The sequence below is a fragment of the Narcine bancroftii genome, chromosome 1 (genome assembly GCF_036971445.1).
Source record: "Narcine bancroftii isolate sNarBan1 chromosome 1, sNarBan1.hap1, whole genome shotgun sequence".
Lineage (NCBI taxonomy): Eukaryota > Metazoa > Chordata > Chondrichthyes > Torpediniformes > Narcinidae > Narcine > Narcine bancroftii.
In genome coordinates, this window is record NC_091469.1 from 486338414 (window position 1) to 486365348 (window position 26935).

General features: G+C 47.0%; 1 protein-coding gene across 6 annotated transcripts in view; it reads right to left on the reverse strand.

Annotated features, from left to right (window-relative positions):
* Window positions 1-23529, reverse strand: part of naprt (nicotinate phosphoribosyltransferase) — a 54005-nt gene extending 30476 nt beyond the window's left edge. For 3 of the 6 annotated variants that reach the window (XR_011350280.1, XR_011350283.1, XM_069914959.1), the window contains exons 1-6: window positions 23199-23529; window positions 21599-21726; window positions 19254-19336; window positions 16070-16200; window positions 15417-15532; window positions 12491-12687 (exon numbers count right to left, since the gene is read on the reverse strand). Coding sequence is in view for 3 of the 6 variants with exons in the window: in XM_069914959.1 (XP_069771060.1) it covers window positions 12491-12687; window positions 15417-15532; window positions 16070-16200; window positions 19254-19336; window positions 21599-21726; window positions 23199-23472 (929 nt within the window). In the remaining 3 variants the exon portion in view is untranslated. The remainder of the gene's footprint in view (window positions 1-12490; window positions 12688-15416; window positions 15533-16069; window positions 16201-19253; window positions 19337-21598; window positions 21727-23198) is intronic. The other 3 variants (XR_011350281.1, XM_069914958.1, XM_069914957.1) reach the window with 2 other exon arrangements.
* Window positions 23530-26935: the final 3406 nt, after the last annotated feature.

Genomic DNA, 26935 nt, shown 5'->3' on the forward strand with positions numbered 1-26935 from the left:
ACTAGAAAATATGAGGCAAGGTTCGCAGAGCTGGGACTTTTCTCTTTGGAGTGTGGAAGGATGAGAGGAGACTTGATAGAGGTCTACAAGATTCTGAGAGGCATAGATAGGGTGGACAGCCAGCATCTGTTTCCTAGGGCAGGATCAGCAAACACCAGAGGATGTGTGTACAAAGTGAAGGGAGGGAAGTTTAAGGGAGAGGTCAGGAGTAAGTTTTTTTTACACAAAGTAGTGGGTGCCTGGAATGCCTTACCGAGGATGGCGGTGGAGGCTGAAACACTGGGAGCATTTAAGAGACTCTTAGACAGACGCATAGATGGAAGAACAATAGAGATTAACAGGGTTTAGTACCTTTTCTTTCAGGAAGCAATATATGGTTCGGCACAACATCAAGGGCCGAAGGGCCAGTATGGTTCTATGTTCTACGAATCCTTGACAGTGAATTGGATTAACGGATTTGTGCATTATAGCCTGCAGGACTTTGGGTCTCTCACCCTGAAATTTAAACCTTCAGACCCTTTTTCACAATAGCAGACTTTTATAGTCGAAGATCACTGGCTCACTCCACAGACGCCGCCTGGCCTGATGGGAGTTTCCAGCATTTTCTGTACACCAGTAAATGGATCAGCAAAACATAATGGGCTGAAGGGCCTGAGCTGCGCTGTCATGTTCTATGTTCTGAAGCCTTGCACTTTTATAACTGTTCTTTTTCTGTTCAACTGAATTTGTTTTATTTAAAAAAATAACGATTTCATAAAACTTTTGTTTGATTCTTGCTGCCTGACAGATAGGTTGACCTGCCTGAATAACAGACAAATAGACCTCGGCACACATAATATATTTGCAACAAGATTTAATAATGGTGTTGGATAGGTTTTAAACTGAATTGGCAGGGGGAGGGGAACCAGACTGATAGGGAAATGTATAGGAAGGGGAACATAGGGGTAGTTCCAATAGTCTGTGAAATCTCAAAGCCAGAGGGAGCAAAGAGGGATAGGAGAGTTTCAGAGAGGGTGTCAGGTAGCAAATTGGAGAGAGCAGGGTGGTACAGTTTCAAGATATTGTATATGAATGCACGGAGTATAAGGAATAAAATGGATGAGCTTGAGACGCAAATGGACATTGGAGGATATAATGTTATCGGAGTAACGGAGACATGGCTGCAAGAGGGACAGGATTGGGAAATTAATGTTCCAGGGTATGCGTCCTATCGAAAAGACAGAAAGTTAGGTAGAGGAGGTGGAGTGGCTCTGTTGGTGAAGAATGAAATTCAGGCGATGGAAAGGAAAGACACTGAATCAGGTGGAGTAGAGTCTGTGTGGATCGAGTTGAGAAGTTGCAAAGGCAAAAGAACCATAATGGGGGCCATACACAGACCTCCGAACAGTGGCTCTAATGTGGGAATCAGTATAAATAAAGAATTAAAAATGGCATGTCAGAGTGGTAGAGATACAGTCGTTATGGGGTGACTTCAACTTGCAAGTGGACTGGAAAAATCAAGTAGGGGTGTGGGAAAGCTAGAAAATTAGTTTATTGAATGTCTCCGAAATACATTCTTGGAGCAGCTTGTGACGGAACCTACCAGGGGAAAGTCGATTCTGGACTTGATTCTGTGCAACGACATGGAGTTAATAAGGGACCTTGAGGTAGGGGAGCCATTAGGTAATAGTGACCATAATATGGTTACTTTTAATCTGCAAATGGAAAGGGAGAAGAGAAGGAAGTCAGAAACGTTAGTGCTACAGCTAAATAAGGGTGACTATACAGCTATGAGGGAGGAGCTAGCCAAAATAAAATGGAAGGACATTCTAGCCAGGAAGACAACTGGGCAAAAATGGCAGGTATTTCTAGACATTTTTCACAGGATTCAAAATAGATTCATACCAAAGAGGAGGAAAGGCTCTATGAAGAGCAAATGGCACCCGTGGTTGACAAAGGAGATCAAGAGCAGTATCAGGTCTATAAAAGAAATAAATATAAGATGGCAAAGCAGAGTGGGAGGTTAGAGGATTGGGAGGCCTTTAAAAACCAACAGGGAGAAACTAAGAAAGTCATTCAGGAGGGGAAGATGAAGTACGAGGGCAAATTGGCAAGTAATATAAAATGGGATAGCAAAAGCTTCTTCAGATATGTTAAAAGGAAGAAATTGGTTAGGGCCAAAATTGGGCCCTTGAAAACAGAGAAAGGGAGACATGGAGATGGCTGAGGAATTTAACAATGACTTTGCATCTGTTTTCACCAAGGAGGATGTAGGTTATGATTAGAATAGGGGTAAGGGTCATGCAGTATCTAGGGACTTGGTGAAATTACCGAAGGAAACAGAGAATTTGATGAATATTCAGATCCAGAAGCAGGTGGCTGTGAGCCAATTGTTGGAACTGAGGGCTGATAAGTCCCCTGGGCCTGATGGGCTGCATCCCAGGGAGCTTAGAGAGGTTGCTCTAGAAATTGTGGAAACACTAGTTGACGTTTTCCAAAGTTCTTTAGATTCCGGGGAAGTGCCTGCAGACCGGAGAGTGACTGATGTTGTATCACTTTTTAAGAAGGGAGGGAGAGAGAATACAGGAAATTATAGATCGGTCAGTCTGACGTCAGTGGTGGGGAAAATATTGAATCTGTCATTAAAGGAGAAATAGCAGAACACTTAGGAAGGAATAATAGTATCGGATAGTATCGGTGCTGGTCAGCATGGGTTCCTTAAAGGAAAATCTTACTTGACTAATCTCCTGGAATTTTTTGAGGACGTAACAAGGAGGGTGGACTCGGGAGAGCCAGTGGATGTGGTGTACTTGGACTTACAGAAAGCCTTTGATAAAGTCCCACACAGGAGGCTAGTTTGCAAAATCAAGGAGCATAGTATCAGGGGTAGGGTGCTGTCATGGATAGATAATTGGTTGAGAAATAGGAAACAAAGGGTTGGAATAAACGGATGGCAGGATGTGACTGACGAGTGGGGTCCCGCAGGGGTTGGTGTTGGGTCCTCAATTGTTAATCATGTGTGTAAATTATTTGGATGAGGGGAAAGGAGAGGAGAGGAGAGGAGAGGAGAGAAAAGGAGAGAGGAGAAGGACAGAAAAGAAAAGAGTCCGGGGCAGGTAAGAAAACTTTTTAAAAAGTCTCTTACCAGGGTCTGCGGGGAGGAGTCGGCGTCGGAGGCGGCCATTGGTCGAGCGAGCGTACAGGAGAGTGTGTAGGGGTTAATTGGTAAAAGGCCAATAAATAAGAGGGACAGCGAGCGGCCCAGCGAGTGAGTGGCCCAGTGAAGGAGTGGGACTTCCAGGCTTTGGCTCATCAGGCTTCGGCGAAAGCAGGCGGAGAGAAAGCTAAGATAGTCTTTATTACTACTTCATTGGGGTAAGGGATGAGTGTTAAGGCTGTGTGTTGTCGGGAGTGCCGGATGTGGGAGGTCCTGGAGTCTTCCAGACTCACGGATGTCCATATCTGCACTAGGTGTGTCGAGCTACAGATTGTCAGGGACCGTGTTAGGGAACTAGAGCTGCAGCTCGATGACCTCAGGCTGGTTAGGGAAACAGAGGTAGTCATAGACAGGAGTTACAGCCAGGTGGTCACGCCAGGGCCACGGGAGGATGAAAGGTGGGTAACTGTTAGGAGAGGGACAAAAGAACGTAAGGTGCCAGAGACGAGCCCTGTGAATGTAACCCTCAGCAATAAGTACGCCTCTTTGAGCACTGTTGAGGGGGACATCAAGGTTGGGGGGAGCGACAGTGGCTGTGCCTCCGGCACGAGGTCGGCCCCTGTAGCTCAGAAAGGGAGGGAAAGGAAGAGGAGGGCAATTGTGGTAGGAGACTCCATAGTTAAGAGGACGGATAGGGGATTCTGCGGACGCAGCAAGGAGAACCGGATGGTGGTTTGCCTCCCTGGTGCCAGGGTCCGGGATGTTGCTGCTCGTGTCCTGGATATCCTAAAGTGGGAGGGACAGGAGCCAGAGGTCATGGTACATGTAGGTACCAATGACATAGGGAGAATTAGAGAAGAGGTCCTAAAAAGTGAGTACAGGCAGTTAGGTAGGGAGTTAAAAAGAAGGACCGCAAAGGGGGTAATCTCTGGATTACTCCCTGTGCCACGTGACAGTGTGAATAGAAATAGAATGAGGTGGAGGATTAACACGTGGCTGAAGGGGTGGAGTAAGGGGCAGGGTTTTAAGTTTCTGGATCACTGGGACCTTTTTTGGGGGAGATGTGACCTGTACAGTAAGGACGGGTTACACTTAAATCCCAGGGGGACCAGAATCCTGGCAGAGGTATTTGCTAGGGCTACTCAGGATCCTTTAAACTAGAATGGTTGGGGGGAGGGAACAAAATAGTACAGAGCAGTAAGGAGAAGGTTAGAATGCAAACAAAGAAAATTTGTAGTAAGTATTTGAATATGGATGGGCAGGTGATAGAGAAGGGAAATGCTCTGGAAGAAGATGAAGGGCAATTGGCAGGAAAAGTAAATAATGTTGTTATTAAAGATGAGGGAAAACAGGGATTAAAAATTGGGAAATCTCTGAAATTCATATATTTTAATGCCAGGAGTATTGTAAAAAAGGTGGATGAGCTGAAGGTGTGGATTGATATTGGAAGTATGATGTGGTAGCGATTAGTGAGACATGGTTGCAGGAGGGATGTGATTGGCAGCTGAATATCCCTGGGTTTCGTTGCTTTAGGTGTGATAGAGTCGGAGTGGCAAGAGGAGGTGGGGTTGCATTGCTTGTCAGGGAAAATATTACAGCGGTGCCTAGGAAGGATAGATTTGAGGGCTCGTCCACGGAGGCTATTTGGGTGGAACTGAGGAGTGGGAAAGGAGAGGTTACACTTGTAGGGGTGTATTATTGACCACCCGGAGGGGACCGAGACCTAGAGGAGCAAATCTGTAGGGAGATAGTAGATATTTGTGATAAGCACAGGGTTGTAATTATGGGAGATTTTAATTTTCCACATATAGATTGGGAAACACATTCTGTGAAAGGACTGGATGGGTTAGAGTTTGTGAAATGTGTGCAAGATAGTTTTTTACAACAATATGTAGAGGTGCCAACCAGAGAAGGAGCAATGTTAGATCTACTGTTGGCAAATAGGATGGGTCAAGTGACGGAGGTTAGTATTGGCGAGCACTTCGGGTCCAGTGATCATAATGCCATCAGCTTCAATGTCATTATGGAAAGAGAGAAGTCAGGGCCAAGGGTTGAGGTTTTTGATTGGGGAAAAGCTAGATTTGAGGAGATGCGAAAGGACTTGCAGGGTGTGCATTGGGACAATTTGTTTTATAGTCAGGAAGTAGTAGAGAGATGGAAGTCTTTTAAAGATCAGATTTTGAGAGTGCAAAAGCTTTATGTTCCTGTTAGGTTAAAAGGAGGGGCAAAAGGTTTGAGAGAGCCGTGGTTTTCAAGGAATATTGGAAACTTGGTTCGAAGAAAAAGGGAGGCGTACATTAGATATAAGAAGCATGGAGTTAAGGAGATGTTTGAAAGATACATTGAATGTAAGAGGAATCTTAAGAGAGGAATTAGGAAAGCTAAAAGAAGGTACGAGAAAACTATGGCAAGCAGGGTGAAAACTAATCCAAAAGAGTTCTACAAATATGTTAATGGTAAGAGGAAAGCGAGAGACAAAATTGGTCCCTTAGAAAATCAGAGCGGAAAACTGTGTGTGGAGCCTAGAGAAATGGGGGAGATATTGAACAGTTTCTTTTCTTCGGTATTCACTAAGGAGAAGGATATTGGGAGATGTGAGATAAAAAAAAGCAAATTGGGTAAATATGGGGAATATAGAGATTACAAAAGGTGTAGTTTTAAGGCTTTTGAAGAATATAAAGGTGGATAAGTCTCCAGGACCAGACAGGATCTTCCCCAGGACATTGAGAGAAGTGAAGGAGGAAATAGCAGAGGCTCTGGCGGTAATTTTCCAAATGTCATTAGATATGGGGATAGTGCCGGAGGATTGGCGCATTGCGCATGTGGTTCCGTTATTTAAAAAGGGTTCAAGGAGGAAGCCTGGCAACTATCGGCCTGTAAGTTAGACGTCTGTGGTAGGTAAATTAATGGAGAAAATTCTTAGAGATAGTACTTATAAACATCTGGATAGACAGGGTCTGATCAGGAGCACTCAACATGGATTTGTGGGAGGAAGGTCATGTTTGACCAATCTGATTGAATTTTTTGAAGAGGTGACTAGGAATGTGGATGAGGGTAGCGCAGTGGATGTTGTCTATATGGACTTCAGTAAGGCCTTCGATAAGGTACCACATGGAAGGTTAGTTAGGAAGGTGCAGTCTTTAGGTATAAATTTTGAGATAGTCAAATGGATTGAACATTGGCTGAAAGGGAGAGGCCAGAGAGTGGTAGTGGATAATTGTCTGTCAGGTTGGAGGCCGGTGACCAGTGGTGTGCCTCAAGGATGTGTATTGGGCCCATTGTTGTTCGTTATATACATTAATGATCTAGATGATGGGGTGGTGAATTGGATTAGTAAATATGCAGACGATACTAAGATAGGTGGAATAGTGGATAATGAAGAAGGTTTTCAAGGATTGCAGAGGGATTTGGGCTGCTTAGAAAAGTGGGCTGAAAAATGGCAGATGGAATTTAATGCTGATAAGTGTGAGGTGCTTCATTTTGGTAAGAAGAATCAGAACAGGACATACGTGGTAAATGGGAGAGCATTGAGGAATACAGAAGAGCAGAAAGATTTAGGAGTAACGGTACATCGTTCCCTGAAGGTAGAAACTCACGTGAATAGGGTGGTGAAGAAGGCTTTTAGTATGCTGACCTTTATCAATCATTGCATGGAATATAGGAGTTGGGAGGTGATGTTGAGACTGTATAAAACGTTGGTGTGGCCTAATTTGGAGTTCTGTGTGCAGTTCTGGTCGCCTAATTATAGGAAGGATATAAACAGAGTGGAGAGAGTGCAGAGAAGGTTTACCAGAATGTTACCTGGGTTTAAGCATCTAGAGTATAGGGAGAGATTGGACAGATTAGGTCTTTATTCTTTGGAGCGTAGAAGGTTGAGAGGGGATTTGATAGAAGTATTTAAGATTATGAAAGGGATAGACAGAGTGGATGTGGATAGACTATTTCCGTTAAGAGGAGGAAAGATTAAAACAAGAGGACATGAGTTAAGAATTAAGGGGCAGAGGTTTAGAGGTAACATGAGGGGGAACTTCTTTACTCAGAGAGTGGTAGCCGTGTGGAATGATCTTCCGGGAGAAATAGTGGCGGCGGAGTCAATTGTATTATTTAAGAAAGGGTTGGACAGGTATATGGATGAGAAGAAGATGGAGGGTTATGGGCATTGTGCAGGGAGGTGGGACTAGAGAGGGGTGTTTGGTTCGGTGCAGACTAGAAGGGCCTAATGGCCTGTTTCCGTGCTGTAATTGTTATGTTATATGCAAATTCGCAGATGACACTAAACTGGGTGGTAGTGTAAAGTGCGAGGAGGATGCCAGGAAATTTCAGGGGGACTTGGACAGTTTAGGGGAATGGGTGGAAAGATGGCGGATGAAGTTTAATGTGAGTAAATGTGACGTGGTCCATTTTGGAGGCAGAAAAAGAGAGCAGAATATTATTTAAATGGAGTTAAGCTGGGGAATGGGGTAATGTAAAGGGATCTGGGCGTACCTGTTCGTCAGTCACTGAAAGCTGACGAGCAGGTTCAGCAAGCGGCAAAGAAGGCGAACGATATGTTGGCTTTCATAAAGACGGGATTGGAGTATAGGAGTAGAGAAAGCCTCCTGCAATTGTACAGGGCCCTGGTGAGACCTCACCTGGAGTATTGCGTCCAGTTCTGGTCCCCATATTTGAGAAAGGACATACTTGCTATAGAGGGAGTGCAGCGCAGATTTACAAGGTTAGTTCCTGGGGTGGCAGGGTTGTCATACGTGGATAGGTTAGAAAGACTTGGACTATATGCGATGGAGTCTAGAAGGATGAGGGAAGACATGATTGAGGTACTTAGGATTATCAAAGGGCTTGACAGGGTGAAATCAGAGCACATGTTCCCAATGATGGGAGAGACTAGGACTAGAGGGCATAGCTTAAGAATACAGGGGAGGCCATTTAACACAGAAATGAGGAGAATTTTTTTACCCAGAGAGTTGTGGGTCTGTGGAATGCATTGCCACAGAGGGTAGTGGGGGCAGATTCATTGGATAGATTTAAGAGAGAGTTGGATAAGGCTCTTGTGGGCAGGAGAGTTAAGGGTTATGGGGATAAGGCTGGGATTGGTTATTGAAAGGGAAAGATCAGCCATCATCCGATAAATGGTGGTGCTGGCTCGAAGGGCCATTTGGCCTACTCCAGCATCTATTGTCTATTATTGTAACAATAAACAATTCAATGTAACATTTCCGAGTTCCCACATTCCCCATACTTTGTGTGGCCCTCATCTCCCACCCTAATCTTCCACCAGTTCCATCCTCTTCGTATAGAGATTTACTAGGAAGTTGCCCCCCTACCCGTCTCCTTTCAAAAATCAATCCTAGCCTTTCCTCTCATATCCAATCTCCTCCCTCTCCCACTCCTCACCCTTTCTCTGCCCTGTCTTTATTCAGACACCTTCCTGTTTTTTGCTCATTCCTTGAGGAAGGGCTCCGACCCGAAACTTCGATTATATATATATATGTGTGTGTGTGTGTGTGTGTGTGTGTGTGTGTGTGTGTGTGTGTGTGTGTGTGTGTGTGTGTGTGTGTATATGTGTGTGTGTGTGTGTGTGTGTGTGTGTGTGTGTGTGTGTGTGTGTGTGTGTGTATATATATATATATATATATTTCAGCGCTGCGACACCAGGTGCATCCCTGTGAGTTTTTTCACCACTGAGCCTACGATGTCTGCGCAGAACGTGATGTCCAAATGAAACCACATCTCTTCTGCCTGGTCACAAACCATGACAGATGTCTATCCAGAAACCTCCTAAACACCACGACTGCATCGGCTTCAGCCACTCCTCCTGACAGCCCCGTCCAGGTACCCTCCACTCTCTGTAAAATATTCACCACACACATCTCTCTTCGTTGCAAGTCCTCCACTGGGACGCTTTTACCCTAGGGAAAAAGTGCACCTTCTCTTCCTTTGCTTATTCTTTGAAGAGGGGCTCAGGCCTGAAAAGTCGGCCATGTATCTTTACCTCCTACGGACGCGGTGAGACCTGCTGAGTTCCTCCAGTGTTTTTAACTACAATCACAGCATCTGCAGACGTCCGTGTTTCACCCTCTGTCAAATGACTTTGATAATTTTGTGAACCTATCAGTTCCACCCTCGGTCCCCGACACTTCAGAGATAACAACCCAGAGTTGGTCCAATCTCTCCCCTTAACCCACGCTTTCGAAACCAGGCAATATCCTGGTGAAGGGTGAAACACAAAAGTCTGCAGACACTGTGACTGTAGTAAAAACACAACAGTCTGGCACTGAAGAGTGTGGTATCTGGGAATACAGAAACATAATTCCCTGAAAGTGGCATCACAGGTGGATAGGGTTGTAAAGAAAGCTTTTGGAAAAATGGCCTTCATAAATCAAAGTATTGAGAACAGGAGTTGGGATGTTATGAGAAAGTTGTATAAGACATCGGTGTGGTCAAATTTAGAGAATTGTGTGCAGTTTTGGTCACCGAGCTACAGGAATGGTATCAATAAGATAGAAAGAGTGCAGAGAAGATTTACTAGGATGTTGCCCAGTCTTCAGGAACTGAGTTACAGGGAAAGATTAAACAGGTTAGGACTTTGTTCCCTGGAGTGTAGAAGAATGAGGGGAGATTCGGTAGAGGTATTTAAAATTATGAGGGGGGTAGATAGAGTAAATGTCGATAGTTTTTTTTCCACTGAGGGTACGTGTGAGAAACCAGAGGACATGGGTGAAAGGGGAAGAGTTTAGGGGGAACATGAGGGGGAACTTCTTCACAAAGAGAGTGGTGGGTGTGTGGAACGATCTGCCAGCTGAAGTGGTAAATTCAGACTCAATTTTAACATTTAAAAGGAATTTGGACAGGTCAATGGATGGGAGGGGTATGGAGGGTTATGGACAGGGTGCAGGTCAGTGGGACAAAGCAAAAAAAAAGGTTCAGCACAGACTAGAAGGGCCAAAGGGGCCTGTTTCTGTGCTGTGATTGTTCTAGGGAGAAACTCAGCAGGTCAAAATATATACTGTACCTTGATAGAGGGCTCAAGCCTGAAACATTGGTTATGTATCTTTATCTTTGCAACAGAAAGTATTGTGAGAGATTGCTATATTTTATATTGTATATATGTTTTAAAGGAGAAAAAATTGTGGGTTCTTTTAGTGTAGGACACATACAGACACTTCAAAACAGATCTCATTTAAAATATTAGAGCTCTGCTCAAACCACAGTCCAGTTAATTGGACGTGCTGCAGAGTAACACATTATTATTTTAGAAAGCAGCAAATGAACAGACTCGGAAGATTAGGTTCGGTGCCACAGTCTGTCTGAGTGCAGTTGGCTGTTCTAAGAGGGTCATGTGGTTTTCTCTGAGAGAGAGAGAGAGAGAGAGAGAGAGAGAGAGAGAGAGAGAATTCAGTTCTACAGTTCAGCAGCAGCTGGGACTGGAACAGGACAAGCTGGCAAACTTGTGGAAAAACCCCATTTTGAAGACAGGTTGTGACTGCTTAGTTCAGCCTGGTCAAAGCCCTTGTGGTTTATACAAAAGGAGAGGACTGGCTGCCTAATATTTCATTTGAAATAAGGGAAACCAAAATGAACTCAGTGATGACCTGAAAGAAAGAGGTTATCATCTGGAAAACCCTAAGGGGGCAATTTCTTCTGCAAAACACTGAAGTGGCTGATCAAAAGGAATCAGTTTGTGTCCAACGAGCAACAAATCTCTCTCTGAAAACCTTCCTGAGCGGTAACCATTTACCTTTCAAGAACAAAAGCCTGGTGAAGATTCATAAATGTTAAATTCTGTGCACAGTATAAGAATTGCCCGATACCAGTGAACTTGGAGGTGTGAGAAGTGAGATTGGACTGTGAGTCAAAGAACTTTTCTGAACTTACACACACATTACATACACATGCGCTTAGAACTAGAAGAGGGTTGTTAGGTTAAGTTAAGTTAATAATAAGAAGTTAAGGTGTGATCCTGTTTTCATGTTTAAAGATAATTAAAAGCAACTTTTGTTTAAGTAATCATTGTCTTGGTGAATTTCTATTGCTTCTGGGTTTTGGGGTCCTCTGGGCATTACACTGTTTGACCTGCTGAGTTTCTCCAGCATTGTGTTTTTAATACCCTAGAGAGGATTCGTAACGGTGTGGAGGAAGTTCCACAGATACCTCTCGGGGTCCAGGACCTGGTCTATATACCCTCAAGGGTGATAGGGTGGTAGAGGCGGAAGGACAGGTCAGGAAGTTTGCGGATGATACAAAGGTTGTAGGAGTTGAGGATGGAGCTGAAGATTATAACAGGATGTTGGCAGAAAAGTAGCAGATGGAGTGTGAAGTGAAGCATTTTGGAATGACACAAGAAGACAGAGTACAGGAATGATGGTCAGATACTTAGAAATGTGGATGAACAGAGGGACCTTTGGCTCCAAATCCATACATCCCTCAAGGTCACCATACAGATTGGCAGGACAGTTTATAAAGCCGATGGGATGCTGGGTTTCATTAGATTTTCAGATTTCAGTTTTCCAGATTTATTATCAGAGAACATACACAATCCTGAGATTTCTTTTTCCTGTGGGCATAGGAGAATTACCTTTAATTTATAGTGCAAAAAATAAACTGTACACAGCGTAAACGTGTAAACAAATAAAGAACTGTAAACAGAAAACAAATGTAAACAAACTGTACAATACAGAGAGAACAAAGAAAATCAATAAAGTGCACAAGTGAGAGTCCTTTAAAAAAAAAGGTGATAGGGTGGTGAAGAAGTCATATGGTATGCTGGCCTTCAATAGTCGGGGATTGAGTTCAGGAGTCGTAAGTTAATGTTGCAGCTCCATAAAACTCACACTTGGAACAGTGTGTTGAGTTCTGGTCACCTCATTACAGGAAGGATGTGGAAGCCGTGGTGAGGGTGTAGAGGAGATTGACCAGGGTGTGGTCTGGATTGGAGAACGTGTCTTATGGAGGAAGGTTAGCGGAGCAAGAGCCTTTCTCTCTGGATCATTAAGGTGATTTAAATTTAGGTTTAAATTTCAACACAGCTCAGTAACAGGCCCTATCGGCCCACAAACTCATGCCACTCAATTAACTACAAATCCTGCAGGTGTTTTAAAGGGTGGGAGGAAATCAGAGCGTTCGGAGGATGCCCACCCATACACGGGGAGCATGTACAAACTCCTTACAGACCGGTGGATTCCAACCTGGGTCACTGGTGCTGTTACAGCGTTGCGCTAACTACTACACCGGCCATGCCACTCCACATAAGGTGGCCATCCAGCACCATTTTCCCAGAGGGGAACCTCTCTCTGTCCCCCATCCACCACCCCCAACATGAGACAAGGCCTGTTTGAAGTGGGGGGGGTGCCTCCCTACCTCATCACATTGTAGGTGTCGAGGAGGCCAACGAAGTTCCTGGGTGCCCCCGAGGCGTAGGAAACGAAGGCGGCGAACTCGGACGGATTGGTCTGGTGCTCGGGCACCTGCAGGAAGCAGCAGACGCGGGCAAGCCACTCCCGGCAGAGGGACGGGAAATCCGCCGTCGGCCGCTCACCGCTGGCAGTTGCCAGTTCCTGGGGGAGACAAGAGAACACAGAACTGTGAGTGCGAGCCCCCTCCACCACCCCAGACCTGCAGAGAGGAAGCGTTGGGTGGGCGTTCCTTGTGGCGAGTCCGGGGGGGGGGGGGGGGGCGGGTGTGGTGGTGTGGCAGCAGGTAGAGTGCACAATCATCACCCAACTCCTGGTACGTTTCAATCAGTGAGATGAAACTGGATCCCCCTCACCGAGGAAAACCCACGCAGACATGGAGAGCAGCGTGGGATTCAAACCCGGATCGCTGGTGCTGTAACAGCGTTGCGCTAACCACTAACCGTGCTTACACTCTCACACAAGCACAGTACAGCCCAGTCACATTGGACTCAACTTTACCAATACTAGCAACTGCTTATACTGACCTATCACAAAGCAGGACAACGCGCCGTTCCTTGTCTAACGTGGGCACAGCTTGGATGCTAACTACATCCCCTGATCCCTCTGTAGTGCACACCTTACCAATGACTCCTCCAGCATTGTCCACAGCAGGGTTTGGCTCAGGGCTGGAGAGCAAAGGAGGTCGAGTTACTGCATGTCATGGGCTTGAAAGTGCAGTAAGCTGGAGGGTCCGGCCCAGGCAATCACTAGGTAGTTAAAGAGGCCAATGGTCACGTCAGCACCAATGGGTGGGCGGAGTCCAACCTTGATTGGCAGGTGATGAGACTTCTGACAAGATTTCATACGGAGAGGTCACGTGACCCTCCACAATCCCCACTCCCACCAGGTTCCAGACGGAGGGTCCATGACCCTCCACAATCCCCATTCCTACCAGGTTACAGACTGGTCATGTGACCCTCACAATCCACACTCCCACCAGGTTCCAGTCGGGGAGGTCACGGACTCTCCACCATCCCCACTTCTACCAGGTTCCAGACGGAAGGGTCCATGACCCTCCACAATCCATGTTCCCACCAAGTTCCAGACGAAGAGGTCACGTGACCCTTCACAATCCCCATTCCAACCAGGTTCCAGACAGAGAGGCCACGTGACCCTTCACAATCCCCACTCCCACCAGGTTCCAGATGGAGAAGCCACGTGACTCTCTACAATCCCCACTCCCACCAAGTTCCAGATGGAGAGATCACATGACCCTCCATAATCTCCACTTCCACCAGGTTCCAGACAGAGAGTCCAAGTGACTCTCCACAATCCCCACTCCCATCAAGTTCCAGAGAGGTCACAGACTCTCCACAATCCACAGGACATGCGGTTCATGTGGTCCCTGGTGTGTGGTTAAGGGGTAGAATCTTGGGGTGGGGGCAGCTGGTGGGAATGGGGGCAGAGGAAGATGTGATTGGTAGCTTATGGTTACAGTTAGTGTAGAGTGGGGCATGGTTAGTGTAGAGGGGACACAGTTAGTGTAATGGGAACATGGTTAATGTAGAGGAGGCATGGTTAGTGAAGAAGGGGCACAGTTAGTGTAGAGGAGGCAAGGTTAGTGTAGAGGGGGGCACGGTTAGTGTAGAGGGGACACGGTTAGTGTAGAATGGACATGGTTAGTGTAGGGAGCACGGTTAGTGTAGAGGGGCACGGTTAGTATAGGGGCACGGTTAGTGTAGGGGCACGGTTAGTGTAGGGGCACGGTTAGTGTAGGGGCACGGTTAGTGTAGGGGGCACGGTTAGTGTAGGGGGGCACGGTTAGTGTAGGGGGAACAGTTAGTGTAGAGGGGGGCACGGTTAGTGTAGAGGGGACACGGTTAGTGTAGAATGGACATGGTTAGTGTAGGGAGCACGGTTAGTGTAGAGGGGCACGGTTAGTATAGGGGCACGGTTAGTATAGGGGCACGGTTAGTGTAGGGGCACGGTTAGTGTAGGGGCATGGTTCGTGTAGGGGGGCACGGTTAGTGTAGAGGGGGAACAGTTAGTGCAGAGGGGGGCACGGTTAGTGTAGAGGGGACACAGTTAGTGTAATGGGGACATGGTTAATGTAGAGGAGGCACAGTTAGTGTAAAGGGGGACATGGTTAGTGTAGAGGGGGCACGGTTAGTGTAGAAGGGGCACAATTTGTGTAGTCATTAGTGCAACGCTGTTACAGCACTAGTTACCGGAACCAGGGTTTGAATCCTGAGCTGTCTGTATGTTCTCCCCGTGTCTACGTGGGTTTCCTCTGGGAGTGCCAGTTTCCTCCCACCCTTCAAAATGTACCGGGGTTGTCATTTAATGTGGTATTTGAGCAGTTTAGGCTTAAGGATCAGAAGGGCCTGTTACTGTTCTGTAATCATTAAAAAAAACCATTGGGACACTTCTCCGGTTCTTCTCCGCCCCAGACAAGCGGTTCCTGCTCCCTACTCTCTGTTATCCCCTGGCAGAGAGAGGAGACACAGTGAAGCCAGAAGCACAGAAAGTGGATGGGAGAACAACATTTCCCACTTCCTCTTGAGATCTCACTGACTTCTTCAAAGGACTGTCTCTCAGGTATCGCTGATCATATCAGAGGTTTGGATCTGGAGCTCGGGTCATCCATGGATCGAACAGGCATCTATGTGGCAGCAGAGGACACGGGAGCCCGGGGGGGGGGGGGGGGGGGGGGGCGAATCCACAGAGACTCGGTGACTCTGAAGGGACTCTCTTTTGCTTCTCTTTCTCTCATACTGTAAGGGGCGCCGGGCAGGCTGAAGGGAATCTTGTGCAATATTGCATGTTCTGTCCGATTAAAGTAAACCTTGAATAAAAGGTGGGCTGGTGATCTGAGGAGGTTGAACACTTACCTGAACCTTAACCTCTGACATCGACGTGAAGGAAGTGATGTAAGAATGTGCCAAAGAGCCAAACAATGGAATGTCGTACATCTTCCCAGCCAAAACGTTGCTGGTGCCGTCAAACCCTGGTGGAGCGGGGAAAGCAACGACAAAAGCAAAAGGAAATATGGTTTTCCAATTCAGAAGAAGGAGAGGTGATCTCATTAGAACATTCCGGATGTTTCAAGGGCTGGATAGAGTGGACATGCAGATGTGTCCAAAGGTGGGAAAGTCTGGGCCCAGAGGCCCAGCCTCAGAATAAAAGGACGGCCCTTTAGAACAGAGATGCAGAGGAAGTTCTTCAACCAGAGGGTGGAGAATCGGTGGGATTCATTGCCACAGGTCGCTGTACAGGCCAAGTCACTGGGGATGTGAAAGCAGAGGCTGATCAGTTGTTGATTAGTAAGGGTCAAAGGTTACGGAGAGGAGGCAGGAGAATGGAGTTGAGAGGACAAATACATCAGACATGACTCAGGAATGTGATGTTCCCCACACCCCTCCTATCTCTGTAACCCCTCCAGCCCCCACTTCAGTGCCAGGATGGGTGAGAGGAACTACTCCAACATCGGGTTGCCCCCTTCAACATTAGGGTCTTGATGTTGCCCTGGATTAAATGTCCTCACCTCCGATGTATGAGTATCTCGAGGCAGAGAGGCCCCCGTCTGGACCCTGGGCTCTTCGAAGGCCGATCTCCAAGAGACGTCTGTCAGTACCTGCAGCCAGCCTGAACCTCGCTGCGTTCGTGGCCACCAGGCTGGGAAAGGGGAGAGAGTGCTCAGTGCTCCCGTCCGTCACCTTCCCAAGGTCCCCTGACCCCTCCCCACCTCCCTGACCCCTGTTCCATCTACCCTCCTCTTCCCACCTCTCCTTCCCACCTCCCCTCCCCCAGCTCCCTGCCCCCTTCCCCACCTCCTTGTCCCCTCCTCCACCTCCTCATACCCTCCCCAACCTCCCAGAAAACTAACCGAGCCATCAAGTCTGCCCCACCATTCAATCACGAGCAGATCCATTTTCCTACTCAGCCCCACTGCCCAGCCTTCTCCCTGTAACCTTTGATGCCCTGGCTAATCAAGAACCTATTAATCTCTCTCTTAAATACACCCAATGACGCGGTCTTCACAACCACCTGTGGCAACAAATTCCACAGATTCACCACCCTCTGGCTGAAGAAATTCCTCCGCATCTCTGTTCTAAGCGGATCCCCCTAAATCCAGAATTTGTGCCCTCTAGTCCTAGACTCTCCCACTATGGGAAACAACCTTTTTGCATCTACTCTGTCTTTGACTTTCAACATTCAAAATGTTTCAATGTGATCCCCCCCTCATTCTCCTAAATTCCAACGAGTACAGGCCAAGAGCCATCAAACGCTCCTCATATGATAACCCTTTCATTCCTGGAATCATCCTTGTGATCCTTTTCTGAACCCTCTCTAATGTCAGCACATCCTTCCTTAACTGAGAAGCCCAAAACTTCTCCCAATACTCCAAGTGAAGTCTCACCAGTGCCTTATAAACCCTCAACATCACATCGCTGCTCTTATATTCAATTCCTCTTGAAATGAACGCTAGCTTTGCATTTGCCTTCTTCACCACCGACTCAACCTACAAGTTGACCTTCAGGCCATCCTGCACGAGGACTCCCAGGTTCTTTTGCATCTAGGAATTTTAAATTTTCTCCCCATTTAGACAATAATCTGCCCATGTATTCTTTTCCACCAAAGTACACGGCCTTACACTTTCTGACAAAGGCCACTTTTCTGCCCATTCTCCTAACCTGTTTTAGTCCTTCCTGCAGCCTCCCTACTTCCTCAACACTCCCTGCCCCTCCACCTCCCTTCATGTCATCCGCAAACTTGGCCACAGAGCCATTCATCTCACCATCCAAATTATTAATATTCACCATGAAACAAACAGCCCCAACCCCGACTCCTGTGGAACACCACCAGCAACTGGCAGCCAATCAGAATATGATCCCCCCATCCCAATTCTCTGCTGCCTGCCAATCAGCCAATGCTCTGCCATTGAGAGCATGTTTTCTGTTATACCGTGTGCCTATACTTTGTTAGGTAGCCTCATACGTGCCCCCTTGTCAAGGGCCTTTTGCAAATCCATACACCACATCCACTCCTTTATCCAGTCTGTTGGCAGTTCAAGTCAAGTTTACTGTCATCTGATTGTCCAAGTACAACCTGACGAAACAGCATTCTCCAGTCCTCAGTGCAAAAGCATACAGACACACAACCAGATATAACGCACAGACAGACAAACGATACATATGCAGGACAAGTGTTCAGGTACACAAAAAAATAAATAAACAAGCATTGTTTCATGAATATGAGAGTCTCAGATGGTTAGTGAGTAAAGTCCCTTTTACATACAGACCTCCAAACAGGAGCCCGGGATATGTACAACCGAAAATAGAAAAGGCATGTCAGAAGGGCAATGTTCTGGATTTCAACACACAAGTAGATTGGGAAAACTATGTTGGGGCTGGATCTCAAGAGCGAGAAGTTGCAGAAAGCTTGTGAGATGGCTTGTTGATGAGCCCTGGCTGGGGATCGTTTATGCTGGATTATGTGCTGTGTAATGCACCAGAGGTGATTGGAGAGCTTAGAGTAAAGGAAGTGAGTTCATCTGAGATTTTAACAAGGAGGAAATAAAGTCGGATGTTTCAGTATTTCGGAGTAAAGGGAATTACGCTGGCATGATAGAGGAACGTAGATGGGAAGGGGGCTCCAGCGGGGAAGATGGCAGAGCGACAATGGGTGGAGTTCCTGTGAGGAACAAGGAAGGTGCAGGATAAATACACACCAAGGGAAGTTGACAGGAAAGCAAAAGAGAGGGCCTACAATTAGTGGGGCGATAGGGGGCTCGGAAGGTAACGAAAGAACTCATCAGGAGGGAAAAGATGAAGGATGAAAGTAGGCTGACAAATAATATAACAGAGGATATAAAAAGCTTCTAAAAAGAGTAAGAGTGGTGAAAGTAGATATAGGACCTTTAGAAAATGATGCTAAAGAAATAATAATGGGAGACAAGGAGGTGGCAGAGGAATTAAATATTTTGTATCAGTCTTCACTGTGGAAGACATTAACAGCGTGCCAGCTGTTGAAGAGTATCAGGGAAAGGATGTGAGTGTAGTTACTATTTCAAGGGAGAAGGTGCTCAGAAAACTGAATGGTCTAAGGGTGGTTAAATCTCCCTGTCCAGATGGATGCACCCTCGGGTTCTGAAAGAATTGGCGGTGGAGGCATTGGTAATGATCTTTCAGGAATCAAAAGATTCTGGTATGGTCCCAGAGGACTGGAAAATTGCAAATGTCACCCCACTATTCAGGAAGAGAGGGAGGCAACAGAAAGCAAATTACAGGTTTCCCTGATGTCAATGGTGGGAAGATGTTGGAGCCAATTGCCAAGGATGAGATTAAAGAAGACTTGGGAGCACATGATAAGAGAGGATCAAGCCAGTGTGGTTTCCTTAAGGGAAAATAGCACCTATTGGAACTCATTGAAGAAGTGACCAACAGCTGGGTGAGGGAGATGCAGTGGATGTTGTGCGTTTGGATTTGCCAAAGGCCTGTGATAAGGTGCTCCATCAGAGGGTCTGAGGTGAGGTCCACTCGAGCCCCGACCTAAAGGGTCAGGACTTCCTGCCACATCAGGGACCGGCCCAACAGGTCATGGGTCAGAGCGACAGGCAACCCACGACAGGCCCTTTGCCCCACTTGTTCATGCCATCCCCCTGATCAAAACTTCAGGTCGATAGACAGGTAGACGGGGAAGGAATGAGCAGAGAGATGGACACTGACCTGGCGTAGTTGACCAAGGTCAACAACGGGGTTTCCAGGATCTGCAAAATAGCCAGGGGTCCCTCCAGCTCTAACAAAGCAACCTGCAGAAGGACAAACAACATAGTCACATCAACTGACAGTGTGGACAAGCAACACAGTCACATCGACTGACAGAGTAGACAAACAACAGTCATACTGACTGACAGAGTGGACAAACAGCATCATTATACTGACTGACAGTGTGGACAAACAACAGTCACACCGACTGACAGTGTGGACAAACAACAGTCACACCCACTGACAGTGTGGACAAACAACAGTCACACCGACTGACAGTGTGGACAAACAGCACCATTATACTGACTGACAGTGAGGACAAACAACACCGTCACACCAACTGACAGTGAGGACAAACAACACCGTCACACCAATTGACAGTGTAGACAAACAACAGTCACACTGACTGACAGTGTGGACAAACAACAATCACACCGACTGGCAGTGTGGACAAACAACAGTCACACCCACTGACAGTGTGGACAAACAACAGTCACACCGACTGACAGTGTGGACAAACAGCACCATTATACTGACTGACAGTGAGGACAAACAACACCGTCACACCAACTGACAGTGAGGACAAACAACACCGTCACACCAATTGACAGTGTAGACAAACAACAGTCACACTGACTGACAGTGTGGACAAACAACAATCACACCGACTGGCAGAGTGGACAAACAACACTGTTACACTGACTGACAGTGTGGACAAACAACACTGTCACACCAACTGACAGTGTGGACAAACAACAGTCACACCGACTGACAGTGTGGACAAACAACAGTCACACCCACTGACAGTGTGGACAAACAACAGTCACACCGACTGACAGTGTGGACAAACAGCACCATTATACTGACTGACAGTGAGGACAAACAACACCGTCACACCAACTGACAGTGAGGACAAACAACACCGTCACACCAATTGACAGTGTAGACAAACAACAGTCACACTGACTGACAGTGTGGACAAACAACAATCACACCGACTGGCAGAGTGGACAAACAACACTGTTACACTGACTGACAGTGTGGACAAACAACACTGTCACACCAACTGACAGTGTGGACAAACAACAGTCACACCGACTGACATTGTGGACAAACAACACTGTCACGCCAACTGACAGTGTGGACAAACAACAGTCACACCGACTGACAGTGTGGACAAACAACACCATCACACCGACTGACAGTGTGGACAAACAACACTGTCACACCAACTGACAGTGTGGACAAACAACAGTCACACCGACTGACAGTGTGGACAAACAACAGTCACACCGACTGACAGTGTGGACAAACAACAGTCACACCGACTGACAGTGTGGACAAACAACAGTCACACCGACTGACAGTGTGGACAAACAATACAGTCACACCGACTGATAGAGTGGACAAACAACACCGTCTCGCTGACTGACAGTGTGGACAAAGAACAGTCACACCGACTGTCTGTGTGGACAAACAATACAGTCACATCAACTGACAGTGTGGACAAACAGCACCATTATACTGACTGACAGTGTGGACAAACAACACAGTCACACCGACGGACAGTGTGGACAAACAACACCGTCACATCAAATGACAGAGAGTGGACAAACAACACCTTTAACCTGACTGACAGTGTGGACAAACAACACCATCAAGATGACTGACAGAGAATAGACAAACAGCACCGTCAACCAGCTGACAGAGTGGACAATCAGCAGACATATTGGACAGAGACAAAATGACATTCACACACGGATATGCACATACACACACACACACACACATGCTTTCACACACTCTCACATCCACTGGAGGGACACTTAAATTTATGTTCACATATGCATGCACACACATACACACATGGATGGACAGACATGTGCACACTCATTTACACACACATGTACATGCATACAAGTACACACACACACAGACACACACATACGCCAACACACACCCACATGTACACACACATATGTAAACCCACACACAAGTGCACGCACTCATTCACATAAGTACTAACACATGTACACATACATGCGTACATATACATGCATTCACACACTCACAACATGCACACACATGTACACAAATTAATACACACCCATGCATGCACATACACATGCACACACACATAAACATGCATATACACACACATATACACATGTATGCACATACACACCCCCATCCCACCCACATACACACACCGTGAAGCAGCCAGAAGATGGGGGGGGGGGAGGCAACACCAGTCTGGTTTACTCTGGTGTATTGCTCCCCCACAACAGCCAGTTTCACCTGATTACCTGTGGGAAGACGACTGACCCCTCTGGGACAGCCCGCAATGTCACGTCGGAGGCGCTGATGTTAAGCAGGTAGCTGTAGAAGCCTGGTTCGACGTCAGCAGGCAGCACAGAGCGCAGGAAACCCACATCTGTGTGGAGAGAGCAGTTCAGCCAGGTCAGAGCAGCTCGGGAATGGCCTCTAACCAGGAGCCTTTCATGCACCCCCTGCTGCCTTCGCCACACTGCGACTGACAATTCAGAACCGAGAGACCGCGACCTGGATAGACACAAGACCATGACCCTGGGTTCACCACTGAACCAGACACTTATCACAGTGCCAGGAACCCCGGTTCGAATCTGGTGCCGTCCGCAAGGAGTTTGTAACCTCTCTCCGTGTCAGCATGGATTTCCTCCGGGTGGTGAGAGAGTGGAACACAGACGTCTGCAGACGTTGTGATTGTAGTAATAACACCGAAATGCTGGAGAAACTCGGCCGGTCTTTTCAGCGACCGTAAGCAAAGACGTATTGCCGACATTTCGGGCCCACTCCCTTCTTCAAGAAAGAAGCAGAATGATCCAGAAGCAGGAAATCTCAGAATTCAGACAGCACCGTCTGGGGGAGGATCCAGACCAACAAAATTGGATGAGGGAACGAGGTAAGAATTTATCCTGCTTGTGCAAAAGGTGGCAGGAAAAAGGGAGAGGGGGAAGAAATGAGACAGGGGTGGAGGGGGGAGCCGGTGGAAGCGGGCTCAATTTTGATGTTTAAGAGGCATTTGGACAGGCACGTGGACGGGAGAGGCATGGTTCAAGTACAGGCTGGTGGGACTGGATGGAATTCATGGTTCAGCACAGTCGGGCCTGTCTCTGCCACCCACCCCCCCTCACTGAACAGATGGGTTCCCACCTTCCCCCAACAGCCCTGGAGTTGTGCCTGGGGACTTTACCTCAAACTTTTTACCCTCCTTCCCTAGAATTTGTGAGGTGCCTGAGGAGGTTCGGTACATCACCCAAGACTCTCATCAACCTCTACAGGTAGACCGTGGAGAGCATTCTGGCTGGTTGCATCACTGCCTGGACAAGGAATAAACTCCAGAGGATTGTTAACTTGGCCAGCAACATCACAGGCTCCAGACATCATTCCATTTACATGAGGCGGTGTGTTAAGAAAGCAGCCTCTATCCTCAAAGACCCCACCATCCAGGCCATGACCTCTTCCCTCTGTTACCATTGGATAAAAGGTGCAGGAACCTGAAGATGAGCACTCCGTGGCACAAGGACAGCTTCCCCCCCGCTGCCATTGGATTCCGGAATGATCAATGAACCAAAGACACTCCTTTTTTAATGCATATTATTGTTTATTGTTGTACAATGGTTTATATGAACGTTTGCACTGTGATTCTGCCACAAAATGGCACAGTTGGGCCTAGTGGTTAGCGCAACGCCTTTACACTGCCAGTGATCGGGACCAGGGTTCTAATCCTGCTCTGTCTATAAGGAGTTTGTACGTTCTCCCCGTGTCTGCATGGATTTTCCCCAGAGGCTCCAGTTACTCCCACCCTCCAAAATGTACTGAGTGTTGTAGTGTAACTGTGACTAAACAACAAATTTTGTGACTTACTCACGACAATAAATTCTGATTCTGACCCTGTTGTGAACTCTCCCTCCCCCATTCTGGGAGACTGACCTTCCTGGGAGAAGCAGAAGGTCGAGAGGAAGCTCAGGCAATCCTGCAGCCCTGCGAAGACAGTGAACTCTCCCCCCAGGGGGTTCTTCCTGAAGAACAGCTCGAAGACCGCCTCGTCCTGCTCTCTGCCACACTTCCAGTACCCATAAGCCATGGTGAATTGGTAGAGGTCAGTGAGCAGAGGATGCGCTCTGCAACCGCCAAACATTTCTGTTCTGCCTGCAAGCTCCCTGCAGTCACTTCCTCTCACTCCTGACGCAAAGAACTTGGCAGCCAAAACTTCTGCACACACCGTCCCCTGTGCCCTCTGCAGGCCGTTTGGACTTTTACTTATCAGGAAACACACACAGAAATGCTGGAGGAACTCAGCCGGTCTCGTAGCATCCAGAGGAGGTAAAGATATATCACCAACGTCTTGGGCCTGAGCCCTTCCTCGAAGTACAGTAAAATCCCTGGTATTTGGAATTCAAGCAGCCAGTTTAAAAAAAATCAAGGAAATTTAAAAATTAAAATAAATAAGAATAAAATTATAGGTTAAAAAAATCTAGCATATACACACATATAATCGTTGATACTGTGTAAAACTCGACCCCCCATTTACAGCACCGGAGCTCCCGACACCCTGACTGTGGACTTTCGCCCCGGCCGCCCACCCATCCGAGCTCCCAACATCCTGACTACGGACCCTCACTCCAGCTGCCTGCCCAGCCGAACTCCTGAAGCCATGAGCGCAGACACCACCCAGTCTCATCCATCCAAAATCTAGCCGCCTTGAACGATGCTATGGTCAAATGTTTGACCCGTGTTAAAGTCGACCCCCCCCACCAACCTTTTTTTAGCCTGAAAAATTGGTCCAAAAACATTCAACAAAATGAAGTGAATAATTTCTGAAGTAACACATTAACCTTTGGTGAGGATGGGAGGAAATATTCAGCTCGCGGAGGGCCTCGGTCATGCTTTGCTCGTAGCAGCTGTTTGAATAAAGTTCTATGAAATAGCAATGGCGTCGCCCTGGATAAAGAGCTGGTTGATGCCGCTCGCTGTTGGGGAGATTGTATGAAGGTGTCTCCTTATCCCTGCTTCATAAGCATTACCCCGGTCAAAGGCTTTATCTGTAAACTTGGGAAGGGGGGGGGGGTTTAATTATCTATAATGTTATTGCTCGTCTTTCGGGCAGCTCCGTGGAGGGGGAGGAACCTACAGATGCAGCGACAATTAAATGTTTTCAAAGAATGTAACTAAAAATAAAGTAGAATGCTTCAAGGTTTATATATTCATGCTAGTGAAGTTTGTACGGTGTAGGATTTTTGTCTTTTAAACTGTTTATTTTTAATGGAGGTGCATTAGTTCGGCAAGTCTCAAGCAACCAGAAAATACACTTATCAGGCATCTACCAATCCCCCATAGGTTCCGGAATCCAGGGGTTGTAAGCAAAAAGCAGGCAGGTGTCTCAATAAAGACTGAGAGAAAAAGGGAAAAGAATGGGAGGAGGAGGAGGAGTCCAGACCATCAAACAGAAGGGGTTAATTGGATATGATTGGAGGAAAAATGAGAATTATTTTTGTGAAAGAGAGGGAAAACGAGAGAGAGAGAGGGAGGAAAGGAGACAGGGGGACGAAGATGGCCAGTGGTGAGGGGGGGGAGGGGTATTAATGGAAACTGGTGCAGTCGAGGGAGCACTGCATCTTGCCAATGACCTTGGCAATCCCAAGGCTGCGATACCCATTGCCATCCCATTTCCTGCATTCAATCTTCTGGCCCTGCAGGGCGATTTCTGGCGGGGGTGGGGGTGTGATGGGAGGGCGGGAAGGTGGCAGGAATCTAAAATATAAACAGAAAATTCCAGAAATGCTCAGTGGGTCAGGCCATGATGGTGGAGGGAGGAATAGACGCCGCTCGGCTCCTAGTGGTTTTATTTCTCTGTTCCGACAGATCTCAGAGTGAAGAATTCACAGGTTCTCTCTCTGCAGATGCTGTCTGGCCTGCTGAGTGTTTCCTGCGTTCTCTGTCATTATTTCTCCCGAATGCCTGTTATGTGCAGGGGTGGGGATGGGGAGGAATGGGTGGGGGGGGGGTTTAAAGCAGGTGAAAGGACATGAATGGAAATAGCCAAATGAGAGCAATGATCTCAAAATTTCACCATCAAGGTCTTCCTGCCCAGTTATGGACTGACTGTGAGTCCTCATGTGTGTGTGTGTGTGTGTGTGTGTGTGTGTGTTATATACATATAATACACACACATATACATGTCTGTGTGAGAGTATGTGGATATCTCAGGGTGCATGTGTGTGTGTGTGCATGCATTGGATTGCATGTCTTAATGTGTGCGTGTGTGTGTGTGTGTGTGTGTGTGTGTGTGTGTGTGTGTGTGTGTGTGTGTGTGTTATATACATATAATACACACACATGTACATGTCTGTGTGAGAGTATGTGGATATCTCAGGGTGCATGTGTGTGTGTGTGCATGCATTGGATTGCATGTCTTAATGTGTGCATGTGTGTGTGTGTGTGTGTGTGTTATATACATATAATACACACACACATGTACATGTCTGTCTGAGAGTATGTGGATATCTCAGGGTGCATGTGTGTGTGTGTGCTTGCATTGGATTGCATGTCTTAATGTGTGCATGTGTGTGTGTGTGTGTGTGTGTGTGTGTGTGTGTGTGTGTGTGTGTGTGTGTGTGCATAAAGCTGTGGGTGTGTCTATGTGTTTCTGTGACAATGTGCGTGAATGTCTGCATGAGTGTGTGTGTGTCTGCATGTGTATATGTGTGTCTGCATGTGTATGTGTGTGTGTATATATCCTCAGGAACAAACGGAATTACCTGGATGGCACATGAAAGAAAACTGTTTCATTGTATCGCGGTACAAGTGTCCATAAATCACTGAATTATTTCATGTTACCTGTACTAAGATACAGTAAAAAACTGTTCTCCGTGCTACCTATACTCGAATCCAATTGTGGACAATGCTGGTTGCCCCATTACAGGAAGGGCGTGGAGGCTTGGGAAAGGGTACAGAGGTTTACCAGAATGTGCTACAATATTTCTCATCAGACATTACTGCGGAGAGGATCACAGAAGTTCAGGAATGGAAGCAAATGAGTTGTGATGTCCTGGACCATGTACGTAGCTCCAGGGAGGAGGTGTCGGTGGCCTTGGAGTGAACAAATCCCCAGGGCCTGATCACGTTCATTCTCAGACCTTGTGGTGAACTAGGGAAGAAATTGCAGAGGCTCTTAAGATATTTGCTTCAGGTAAAAGTTCTGAAAGACTGCAGAGGGAATGAATGTTTTATTGTCATTTTAGAGGCGGCTACAGGCAGGGGAGACTGACATCAGTCGTACAGTCGTGGGCAAGTTATCAGGAGGGATAGGATCTGCCAGCATTTGGAGAGACAGTGACTGATTGGAAGGTGTCACCACGGCTGTGTGCGTGAAAACATGGTGTCTCACAAACCTGCCACATTGTGTGCAGTTCTGGTCGCCGAGCTACAGGAAGGATATCAATGAAATGGAAAGAGCGCAGAGAAGATTTACTAGGATGTTGCCCGGACTTCAGAAACTGAGTTACAGGGAAAGGTTAAACAGGTTAGGACTTTGTTCCCTAGAGTGGAGAAGAACGAGGGGAGACTTGATAGAGTTATTTAAAATGATGGGGGGGTCGACA